The 13518-nt window shown below is 27.9% G+C and overlaps 1 protein-coding gene across 1 annotated transcript; it reads right to left on the bottom strand.

The window, feature by feature from the left end:
- Positions 1 to 11497: 11497 nt before the first annotated feature.
- On the bottom strand, positions 11498 to 12049 carry LOC106771657 (RNA-binding protein 33). The gene has a single exon (XM_014657656.2). The coding sequence runs from the start codon at positions 11966 to 11968 to the stop codon at positions 11690 to 11692; it is 279 nt and encodes a 92-aa protein (XP_014513142.1). The 5' UTR covers positions 11969 to 12049; the 3' UTR covers positions 11498 to 11689.
- Positions 12050 to 13518: the final 1469 nt, after the last annotated feature.

The raw sequence follows: 13518 nt of genomic DNA, 5'->3' as shown, positions 1-13518 counted from the left end.
CATATGATAGATCACATATGTGTTTCAAAATGCAACAACAACTTTCATTATCAAATCATATATGCTAAACTTGATCGAACTCTTAAGCAACGAGTCCCAAAGTATATTTTAATACATATTCTGCTAATCTTTTATATCTGTTTGGCTTAAAAATGTCACCCACAAGATTTAGACTTTTTTCAAACGACGCCTTTATTTCATTGTGTTGTAGGATGATGACGTTATGAATTGTATCCCAATACGAGTAGAGGTCTCCCATAGGTTTTTCAATACTTTCTTCAAGCTTTAATGAGCAAAGTCAACCCTAATACAAATGATATTAAATAATATCATAAACATCTAACAAAAACAACCACAATTTTACATAGTATTTCTTATATTGAATGATCTAGGAGTCATTGACATATATATTCAAATAATAAAGGTCATGAAATACAAACATGATTAAAGTTATCAACACAATCACTAAGCATTAACTCATGTTCACAATCCATGATATTTTCCTATGCTTTCATGACAACATCCCATGCCTCACTAGAATTGACTAACATTTTGTACTTGTCCTGTATATTTTTCTGAATATGAGAACGACACAAGAGATGATAAAATTCAGGGAATACAGTGCCAATAACATTTATCAAAGCTAGGTATTTGTTGCTAACAATAATTTGTGGACCACCATCAAATGTCATAAATAATACTCTTATCCTTTTGAGAGCCCAAGTGAAATTATTTTGTCGTTTACTTGATAAGAATACAAAAATAGATGAGAAAGTCAACCTCGTTGATGTGACCCTAATAATCATAAGCAATGAAAAATGATATTTGTTGGTTTTATATGTATTATCCATCAAGAAAACAATATTAAATGCATTCAACAAATTTATTGCATTAGGATGTGTGCAAAATAAGTCATTTACTACCTGAAATTCGTTTGCACATCTACTCTAGTGGATGTATTTATCACATTATAACATCATCATCAACTGCTGTAATTCAGTTCTCAAACCTCTCAATGATCATCTGTAAGAATATCTTGAATTATATATTTGCCTGATTGTTGTCACATTACATTCATTATGTTCTTTGAGAGTAAAAAGAATATTTACATGCTTCACATGACTCTTAGTCATATCAACAAGCAATGATTGTCAAATGGATTTTAACCTCTCAGCAAAATGGTGGCCAACTAAAGTTTGTGACAAATCATGATTATGATACCCACACATTAACTTTAATACCTACCCTTCTCCGTTAGAAATTAGTTTGTTTTCAATTTAAAAGAACAATCACATTTTCGTGTGTTGGATATATTAGGTTGAACATCAAATTTGTATTTCATGCACTTTTCACCTTTCATAGCCTAACAATACACATGTCTTTCTCCCAAGTTAATCATTAGCTTTATCAAATATTATAAGGACAACAACAAAACTAACAACTAAACCAACATCAAAAGCAAAACCCACTAAATTAACTTATGATGTGTGAAAAAAATATGATCAGTTATAAAGTTATTTGTGTAATCCTCCTCACATTTCATCTATAAAAGAAGAGAAATATGACATGAAATGTAAATTTACTTATGATTCCATCAAACTTAAAAGGATAATATTTCTTCATAGACTATAACTACATTCAACATGACATCATCATTGAATACTTCACTTGTTCAATAATAATAATAATAATAATTGAAGATTAAAAATTCATAAAACAAAACAAACAAAAATTAAATTTAAAAAAAATAAAAACAATACCGAAATCCAAGAAAAAGCTTTACCTTATTTTGAAATCCAAATGACAACTTTACTATATTTCTAAATCTAATAAGTTTCTGAAATTAAATTTCAAAATCCGATGAATTTTCTAAATTGAATTTTCAAAATTTAGTTAATATTTTTTAAATCAGATTTTCAAATGTAATATACGTAAAATATAATAAAAATAAATATCAAATTTTAAACGAAGATAAAAGTTTAAATAAGATGAGATTAAGGAAAAAAGAGAAAAAGTTGAACATCATTTAAAAAAAGAAAAAAGCTAAAGAATAGAGAAAATGTGTTGTTTCGAAAATGATTTGCGATGCAATGTAAATATATCAGTCCATATAATAAATACGTTTGATAAATATGTAATTTATTTAATATTTAATATTTTTTTAATATATATATATATATAAAGACATAGTAAAATGTGGAGGTACATAAAAAGAAATAGGAGGGATTGGAAGATAGGACCCTATTTAATTCCAATGAATAATTTTAGAAAAAACAAATACTAAAACAAGATATTTAACCTTTTTCTTTATGTACTCTCAATAAGTTTAGCATTGGACTGAGCCCAATGATGTTATACCACCTGATACCTTTACCTGTATAACTCAATTTACCAATATACCCTGCAATGTTGTTGAATCTCCTAACTTACTATATATATGCATAGACAACTAATAACTCATTAATATCATTTTAATTATGACTTACATAGCATATATATATATATATATATATATATATATATATATATATATATATATATATATATATATATATATATATATATATATATATATATATATNATATATATATATATATATATATATATATATATATATATATATATATATATATATATATATATATATATATATATATATATATATATCACAAAATATTAATTTGTTCTTACTCATGACATCATCCATATAATAATAAATTCATCAATCACATAAAATATTATCCATAAAATAATATATGTCACATTCACACTTTCTAATTTCTACAATATCGTTCTTCATAAAATACAACATATCTCACATCATTAAATGCATAACTGTGACCCATATTTAGAAAAACAAAAAATTAGACGTATCAAATATTTTTGTAAGTGTATAAAATTTTTGGAAGTTTATATATATATATATAAATTTATACATATGTAATTATACATATGTAAACAAATTTGGAGTGGCAATACTTTAGATCCAAAGAATATTTATAGTTAACCATATGTATTTTTTCTATTAATCACATTTATATATACATAACAACATATCACCCGTTCTCAATACAATAGTTAAACATTTTCATTTGAATTAAATATATTACCAATATAGAAGAAATGTTTTTTATTTTATTGAAAATAAACTCAAAAGAGATATGTAATTGTTTGGATAATTTTTTTTACCCAAACTACAAATTTTCACTTAAATAAAAATAAAAATGAGTGTTACTTGGATGATAATAACACTACTACAAAAATCATATTTTATGACGTACAAAAATGAACTATGACGTACATAGTTTTGTACGTTATAATAGCTTCTTTTATGTGTTATTTTTCAATCACAATGGTTAGGAAAACATAGAGACTTTTCTCCTAGCTTTTACCAATCCACACAATCAAAAACTAAACTCAATTTTAAAGCTTTTCAAAACTGTCTGCACATTGCAAATTGAGCTGGAAATTTCGAATTGAAGCTTAACTGATNTGAAACATAGTGTATGATGATTTCCAACAAGTTTATATGGTGATAATGACTAGTTGCAGGCAGCTAAACACTCACAAATCAAAGTACAGCAGAAATTGGCTATGACACTTCCCAAAAAGTGACCAAAATGAGGTATCCAAGCAATGACTACACGCCAATTCAAAAATTGACCATATGAACAGTAACCCCCCAGTTTTGATGCACTTTTAACAGATGTTTAACTCATCAAATCAACATAAAACAGCTGTTTAAGGAAATTGACTATGCTACTAAATGAATTCAAGCCAAATGAGGAAGTGACATAGTGATTTTGTGCATTAGATCTGACCATAAAATCAGTTTGGACACATTTTAAATGATCAAACAAAGTGGTTATGAGGTTCTAAATGCACAAAAGACAGCAAAAGTTGCCAAATTATGCAGAAAATGTATAAAAATCTGTAGCATTTTATGAAATCAAAATGAACTAGATTCAAACTGGTTTATGAACAATGAATTTCAAGGAGATTAAGTCTAGATCCAGCTCTAGAAAATAAAGCTAGCAGAATTAAATGACCTACTAACTTGCAAAGACAACAAAACACGGTGCAGAGTTTATTTTGAAAGCATAAAACAACAACATAACATATTTGCAGCAACTCAATTGTTCTTATTCCAAACTTCAGATCTGAATTTAATTCAAGTATTGGAGTGGTAATCATCAATTCAAACCAGCAAAACAACTGANACACACCTCTGGATCACANATTTCAATTTCCATAACAGAAANTGATTGAACAGTAAATTTTGTTGTTGTATTCTCGGAAAAACAGAAATTGTTTCAACTGAAATATGCTTTAAACAATTCAGTGGTGAATTGATCAACTCAATTTGCAAAACAGAAAAACAATCTCAATCAAAACTTAAAACACCAAAAAGCTGTAGCAGACAGATTGCACCACAGTAACCGAGAATGCCATGTTCTGCAGAATTTTGGAATTGAAAAAGAAACAGAGAATGGACAATAGAACGCGTAGGTTGTGCGGATCTAAGCGAAACAAAGTCTCAGTGCTTAGTTGATCCAAAGTGAGCCATCATTGCATTCGTTCTCATATTCAAACCGAAGCAAAGGCAGAAAACAGAATCAAACAAGTGGACAGTGATAAAACAGCAAAGATGCACATGACAGAGACAAACGAAAATTGAAACGTAAGATGGAGCTAACGCAAAAAATTGTAAAAGCACCGATTAAAATTTGAATGTAAACTATGGAACAGTGGAAGAAAGAAGATCCACTCAACACAACGAAATCGAAACGAAAGAAAATTTTTTTTTAGAAAAACACAGTATACAGTGGAACAGAACAACGCGGAAGTATAACAATGAAGGATGAACACTTATCTCTTGAAGCGTGGGTGAGATCGGCTTGCTCTTGATACCACTTGATAGAAGCCTCCATTGAATTCATGCTTGGAGAAGCTTCACGGAAGCAGAATTGGCAGCGGATGAATGAAGCAATGATGATTGATGAAGTGTATCCAAGGTGTTTAATGAAGGTCCGTGAGAGGTTGGTGATGGTGTATTGGGGAATTCTAACTCAGAGAGCTTTCCTAAGGGGAAAGGAGCTAGAGGAAGTGCAAGATAACAAAGCACAAAGGTGAACTTGAGAGTGAAAGCTAAAATTTGGCAACATTTCTTTACTTCAATTCAAGTTGCTTTACAAAGGATTGAATCCTCTCTTTTATAGATGAAGAGAGGTTCTGAAATGTGCATGGGAAGCTACTCAGGTTACACGTGAAGTGTGCTAGCTAAGCTATGAATTGAACACGTGAAAAATGCAATGAAATGGTGCTCCACATGTGAGTTTCGTCCAGCTCCTTTGTTGCACGTGGAAAATGGCATAAGTGTGGCTAGCTTGGTATTTTCCATGTGCAAAATGTGTTTAGCAACTCCTAGCCTTGAGTGATGCCTTATTCTTCCTTTTGATGATCTACAAAACAAGTAAACATATTTAGTTATTGTAGAAGAAAAGGTTTAGTAGAAAATACTCCATAGAAGTAAAGTAGTGAGTGCTCCCTCTTCTTCTTGTATCTTCTTTGACATGGCTCTTGTTAGAGGTCCAATATGAAGCTTGGATGGTCCACCATTAAAAAGTTTACGTTATCTGAACATATTATGTAGCAAAAATTTTAGAAACAGTATCATAATATGTTTAGATAATGTAAATTTTTGCTACATCATAAAATATGTAAACCTATTATAACGTACAAAACTATGTACGTCATAGTTCGTTTTTGTACGTCATAAAATATGATTTTTGTACTAGTGTAATGTTATCGATTAAGTGAAATTACTGAGTATAAAAGATGATTAATTATCACTTCAATTTTATTTTGAAAAAAAAAATAACTCAAATTAGAAATAATTATCTTTCTCCTTTCACTTGTGTGAAAAATTTTTATTTTAAAAAAATGTAAAAATACAAAAACTAAGATTCATCAACAATTTTCTAAAATCAAAATTAATATTTACTATGATCGAGGACAAATGAGAATATATTATTCAAAACACCGATAATAGTTATGGAGTTAAGAATTAGTATAAATGTATTTTACACAATCCATCAAAGTTAAGTCTTATAAAAAAAAGTAAGAAACAAAATGGACATGTTACTTATTATACTTCTTGTTAGGTGATTGAAAAAGATAAAAACCGATTATTTATCTATTATTACAAATTTGACTCAAGAAGAGAGGAAATAATATAGTTAATATCGATCGAGAAATGATAATCAAAACAAATAAAAAAACAAAAATAAAACAATAACTATCATGAAAACATAATGAATATTTGATGCTCAAGACTCGTGACATTTAATTGATAGTCATCCATAAAAAATTTTCTAGAACACTTAAAGTTTAGCATGTAATTTATTTAAATTTTGAATTTACGCTAACTAACTATCAAAGGGAGGTTAGAAAATATAAATAGGTAAATTTTGTATTTTACAAGAGTGACAAATTGTGTAACAATACATACATTATGAAAACGTCCCAATTAAAAAAAATGACTAATTTAGTGTTATGTGTTGCAATTTGGATCACTACTCTTGTTCTGGTACATCCAATTTAAATATTATTTCCCTCTTTCCATCCTCTGAGGTGCTTTTTAAAGATAAAATTGTGACAAAGCTCTAGACTCCAAAGTGAATAATATCTTGAATGCGATGATTAACTTTAACAATGATAATGAGCTTGAGGTTGAAACATTGATATTGTCTATGGGAAAAAAACTCTCATTGCCCTCGACTAGGAAGCTTGTTCCGATATATCCAATAGTCCAACATCGCTCAGGAGTTGAGATCAAATGCAGTTTAAATACTTATTTCTCCTTCCACCATTTAAGTCTTTTATAAAGACAAAACTGTGATGAAACTCTAGGTTCCAAAGCAGACAATATCTCAGATGAAGTGACTAACTTGAACTATGCTTACAAGCTTAAGGTCAGGAACATTAGCAGTGTCTGTGGGAACGAAAACTCCCCTTGCCCTTGACTGAGGGACTTGTTCTGGTACACCCAATAGTCTCACATCACCCAAGAGTCGAAATCAAATGTAATTTAAATTTATTTCTCCTTCCACCTTCTTAGACACCTTTTATGGAAAAAACCATAATAGAGTTCTAAATCCAAAACAGGCAATACCTCAGATGCAATAATTGATTCTAATTAACGTTAGTTGGTTGATTTGTGATTATCATTAACTAAGTGTTAATCTGACCTTTATTTTGCAACTAGTTGGTCTATTTGTCGATCTGAGTGATCTAATAGTGTACTGATTAGTCTGTCAAACAGTCTGAGTGATTTGTCCAAAAGTGCATTGATCGGTCTGTTAATTGATTTGAATGATCGGTCAAGGTGATAGGTTAAGATAATCAACCTAAGAGTGATTGGTTCAAAAATGATCGATTCAAGAATAATCAACCCAAGAATGATAAACTTAAAAGTATATTAATCAGTTTATTAGTCGATATGGATGATTGAGCTATTGGTTTGTTTATATATATATATATATATATATATATATATATATATATATATATATATATATATATATATATATATTATAATGTGTCTATTTTAAAAACCTGGCTTGCAGCTAAGCCACCGAGCATTTGACGTCAGTGTTGAATATGTGGAAAATAAGTTTAAGGTAAGATGCCAAAGATGTCACATGAAAAAAATATTATCAAAACTTTTGAAACTTAGTCTAAAAGTGACAAATTTTTTAAAGATTGCAGAATATATGCTCTTTTAACTTTCCTATCATCAATATTTGACCACTTTCTTTCTTTACCAATTTTCCACATTTCAATTAATCTTTTCTTCCTTTTATTTTCTTATATGCTTCTTACTTGTTAATTATCTGGATCCAACTCATTTATATTATAAAGTATTCATGAATTTATTAATAATGGGAGATATATAAAAATAATTCATTTATGTTTTAAATAAAAGTTAAATTTAGTTGCATGAAGCAATCGACAAGTAGGTCCAACACATTTATGGTATCATATGTGATGTTCCTAAGTTTGAAGTCAATTGTTCCACCACACGTGCACATTCACTTATATACGCCTTTTACTTTGAATAATACCACTGTGCTGTGGAAACAGCCAAAAATTAACTACAGCAAAATTTTACAATTAATCTTATCAATATGAGTAATTGAATTGATAAAATATAACTCAAAATAAGCTATTTTATCAATTGAATTAATAATTCTTACACCTTGAAATAAATGTTTTTTTTATGCGAATATATAACAGCATTTTGGTATTACTTACAGAACAATGTTACTGATTCACGTGATTAAGTGTTGATTTGATTTAGAATTTAGGGAAATTAATTTGGAAACGTTAAATTTGAATTAAGTTGGAGAATTTTTTCTGCAAACTACTTCTTTGATAAATTAACTTTTTAGATTAAAAAAAAGAATTTAGAGTGTAAAACAATGTTATATTAGAGTTAATTATAAGTTGGTTGATTTGATGAGACAAAAGCTTTATATTAACAATATATAGCCATTATTAAGCTATTTTAAAAAAAGTCATTGGATCCAAAATAATGTTATTATATGATAAAAATGGTTAAGACCAATTTAGTTAAAATAAGAGACTTTATTTTATAATGAACTAAGAATAAAAAGTATTCTTTGAAAAATATTTATAAATACAATTAAAACAATTTATTTTTTATTTATTTTGAATTTTATTTCTCTCAGCTGATAAATATTTTATTATTATTTCTCTAATATTCATGAAGGATCGTTTATTTTTCCAAAATTATATTACATTAGTAAGGAATAAAAATGAATAAATCAATACTAATCTTGATCTAATTAATTTTTTTTTCTCTAATTCCAAAATAATGATAGCCACTAGTATGTGCATAATTATAGTATATAGTTTGGAAAAGAAAATGCAGAAATACGTACTAAGAAAAGAAAGCCATGGAATATTTCCTTTGCTTCTTTAATTTCTTTTGGAATCTCTAAGTTTGGCCATTGAAATGGGATCAATCTCCACAATCTTCTGTCTTCAAACATTTTTTGTCTTTGACTTCACACCCACTTTCATCAACTTCCTACATAAATTATCTTCTATTCTTTTCTTCATAATATACTTATGCTTCTTATTGTATTTTGGGATACCAAAAACATGAATATTTACACTCCGTCAAAATAGGTTAAAATCACTTATTTATAGCACATCATGTACTTTAAATGTATAGATAATCCAAAGTAGTTGTTGATTATGTTAGAGATCTCGTATAGACTAGAAATAAAATAAATTTAAAATATATAAGTGGATATAAACTTCATTTAACATGTTAGTTTTGTTGAAATGAGTTAGACCTAAAATCTACTTCTTAATATGATATCAACATTATTTAAAAGTCTATCATGTGATATTTATTATTTACTGAATCTATCGTGCTAATACTTTCGTATCCTTATAAAATCACTCGTAAATTGATTTAATTTCACATTCAAGATGTACATAATTCTGTATGTTACGTAAATAAATACACATAAATAGTTTTTACTCTCACTTGTTAAAATATAGAATCATGAAACTTATCTCACAGTAAGATGAAAAAGATAATGATAGTAATGGGAGAGATAGGTAATAGACATGATTAAGTTGTTTGTGTCATCTCTTCACATGTAATATAGACATTTTTTGTATCAGTTTTGTTCTGAACTTCACATGCCTCATAGGGCTACATAAATTAAAAAGTGGTCCTCTTTCTGTTGCTAATAATTTGTAGTCAGAAAATGACTTAACTCTGAGAACAAGGTTATGTTTCTGTCATTCTGCATTCTCATCAACAACTCATAATTCCATCCATTTCTTTACAATATATTGAATTTGAGCTATGTATGCTTCACATTAACTCTCTGGTAAGGTTCCTTTTAAGTATTATAGGTACAAGTTATATTCTTGATATAATAAAATGGAAAATGATATTTTGACACCAATTTTTGACATCATTTTAACACTGCACACGTGTCAAAATATGATTGGACGATTTCAAATTAAAAAAATAAACTTTGGTTTTTCTCTTCCAAATATACCCCTGTCTTAACTTTTTTAATTTGAAATCGTCCAATCACATTTTGACACATGTACAGTGTCAAAATAGTGTCAAAAAATGGTGTTAAAATATCATTTTCCTAATAAAATTTCAACATTCTAGGAATTTAAAGTTGGTTTGAAAATTTTACGTTAAATAATAAAAATAAGTAAGAAATTATTTATAAACATACCATCATATATTCACACAATTATATATAGATACTTAAGAAAAGTAATCCAAAATTTCACACCTAAATCACCATTCCTACGGTGATGGTAGGATTGTCCTATAATTTGGCCACATTTTTAGGCTAAGTAGTAGAAAATTGAAGTAAACATATTTATTTGCATGAAATATAAGTTTGATGAGACTCAAAATAAACAAAGATTGGACTATATTTTTTTATTTTATTTTTAATATTATCGTATTTAATAGTCTAACATTATTTAAGAATTAAGATAAAACATAATTTTAATTTCTTTTTTCGAGATAACTTTTAACAACAAAATTATGATGGATAAGATTCAAAGTTAAAAATTATTTATATAATATTTTCTCTTGTAGATATTTTTTCAATGTAAAAAAAAAAATATTTAGAAAGAAAATGATGAATAGAGTAAGAATGGAAAAGAAAAAGAAGAGTTTATGAATGAATATAAAAAGAGAAGAGGTGTCAAGATGAGAGCCACAAATGTCAAATATATACAACTATTTATCCAAACACCATTCAACTTCGTCATCTTCAACGTTCAAACAATCTCATCAACACAACAATTCAATCACTGCACATATAAAATACCAATTTATCTATCATTTTCATCATCATCACTCTTGCATTTCTTCTATTATTTAACATTAAATTATAATTTTCATTTCACTTTTCCTAACCTATGATTTTACTTTATTTATTTCCATTTCTTCTAAAAAAAAATCACAATTTAAACCTGCCCTTAACTTTGTGTGATCAGTTAAAGCATTTCTTAATAATGTGTTAAATTTAAAATTAAAGCAGATCAAATACAGAGGTTTCAATTTTGATTTAAGTTATAAAAACTAAAATCTCGAAGAGAAATATTTCAAATCAGAAATTAAACATAAATGAAATTTACGGTTAACACTCATTTTAATTTGTCTAAAAAAATCGACAATTTTAAGTTAGTCTTTAATTTAATCGAATCGAAACTTTTTAAGTTCTAATATTTATTTAAAATGTAACGAAAAATTCATTAAAACATAAAATAAAATATCTAAAAAAAATAAGATCAATCCACAATTTCACAGCTTTTAAAATATACATAAAAAAATAAAATTCACAAATTAAGAATGAAAGAAAACTAAATCTATAATCAAAATTATAATAAATAATTTAACAACAGAGACATGGAAGACTCAAAGTAGATTATTAGGAATTAAAAATAAAAAAAGTCATAATTTAATCCAAAGAAAAAAAAAAATACTTGGTCATACTATTATTACTTAATATTATTTATGAGGGTTTATATACGTGTGTACAAGAAAAAAATAAAATGAAAATGGAAACGTGTTAGATCACGTAATCATTTTTTTTTCTTAATTATTTACACGTTAACGAAGGGTGTAACCACCGAGGGTGGTTCGTAGCAGAACGGAGCTGCGGGGTGCTGCCACTTTTTGAAGACTATTTTCTCTGGCGGCCGCTGCTGCTGCGGAGGCTCATCCTTCTGCGGCGGAGGAGGGGGCGGCGGCGGCGACGAAGCCAGCGGGGAGAGCAGCGGGATCGCCACGTTCCACTGGACGGAGCGGTTTATCTGAAGCGATGAGGGAGCGTGAGACTGCAGGCGGCTGGGCTGGCGGCGGGCGCGGCGAGAGTCGGCCATGGTGACGGTGGTGCGTGTGAGATTGATGGCGGTGAGAGAGAAAGTGAGAGACAGTAGTGTGGTGTGTGAGAGAGAAAACGGTGGGTAGAGGTTGAGGGGTATAAATAGAGGGGCGTGCGGTGCACACGTTTGCAATCTCAAACTTAAATCATTGAACCGGCTCGGCTTATTCGCGGCTCGGCTGGGTTTGGATGGGTTAGGTTTGGTTTGGTTTATGGATTCATATGCTTTTCGTTTTTCTACTCTTTTCCTATGCGTTTATTTCTGATATATTACTTTGTCGGGAAATTAAAGAAACATAATAAAAAATTTACTTAGTAATTATTATTGTGTTTTATTTATATACCATAATATGATGTATATAAACGGATAAAAGATCACAGCAAGAGTAAAATTATAAACGAAAACATATGACCAAGAAAATAATACAAAATAATATTGATTTTTAAATGTTAAAACTCAATTTGTTATTTAAAATGTTAGATCATAACTAAAATTTCTTTTATTCGAGTTCTATTTTATAAAAATTATCATTATTTTTGTTTTATTTTTAGATTTTTAACTCCATCTTTCCCGGTTTAAAAATCAAATATCATATATAACGATTTTTGTTGAGAATTTTATGCATTAACCGATAAAAGTTCAAAATATATTATTTTCACTTTTTTTTAATTAATGTATTTTTTAAGTTGTATGTGACTTTTTGGTTCATGTATTTGACTCAAAATAAGTCAAAGTAAATATTTGTTCATGACCATGAAAATTTATTATAATTTTTTATAGGATTTTCTTTATATAGTTAGAATATTATGTGTGAACTAGAAATTTACGAACAACATTGGAGTTAAAAGATTTACTTTAAATAAATAAAGCTAACGTTATTTTGTTAATTCTTGATTGAAAATGTTTAAAATTGTGATATTTATATTCTATGTGTTAATTGGTATGATTATATTTTTTAAGTTAAATAATTTGCTATGTGTAAGATTGATGAATTTATATGATGGATAGGTGTGTTCTTGGATAAAATAGTTAAATGTGTGATGTGAATAAAATAACTAAAGTGATTCATTGTTAAATAAATGAGAAGGTTGTGTTAATTAATAAGGTGAATTGGGTAAGTGAACAATCTAGAATGTTATTTAAAAAAAATAATTAGTATATATTCTATATTTTGATAAAATTATATTTTGTCTATAGAGAATAACGAATCTTAATGTTAAGATAAATACAATAATTATGATATAATTAAATCTGTAAATTAGACTTAAGACCTACTTAAAATAAGAATTTATAATTTTCTTCGATCTTACTTTATAAAACCCATTATCCCTAAATAATAGGATGAATATTCATTGCTTTTAAATTTATAAATACATCTATACCCCGTTACTTTTGGACACATTAAATGTTTAACCTTAAGCTTATATTTAGCTTTTGAAGAATAAAGAAAATTAATATTGAATTATATATTAAAGAATATATTGATTTCCCAATCAAAGTCTAATGCTTAAACAAGAAAAACAACATCAATTGATTAGTCAAAGAAC

This window comes from Vigna radiata, chromosome 8, assembly GCF_000741045.1.
Source record: "Vigna radiata var. radiata cultivar VC1973A chromosome 8, Vradiata_ver6, whole genome shotgun sequence".
NCBI classification, from domain to species: domain Eukaryota; kingdom Viridiplantae; phylum Streptophyta; class Magnoliopsida; order Fabales; family Fabaceae; genus Vigna; species Vigna radiata.
This window is presented reverse-complemented; position numbering and strand designations above follow the sequence as displayed.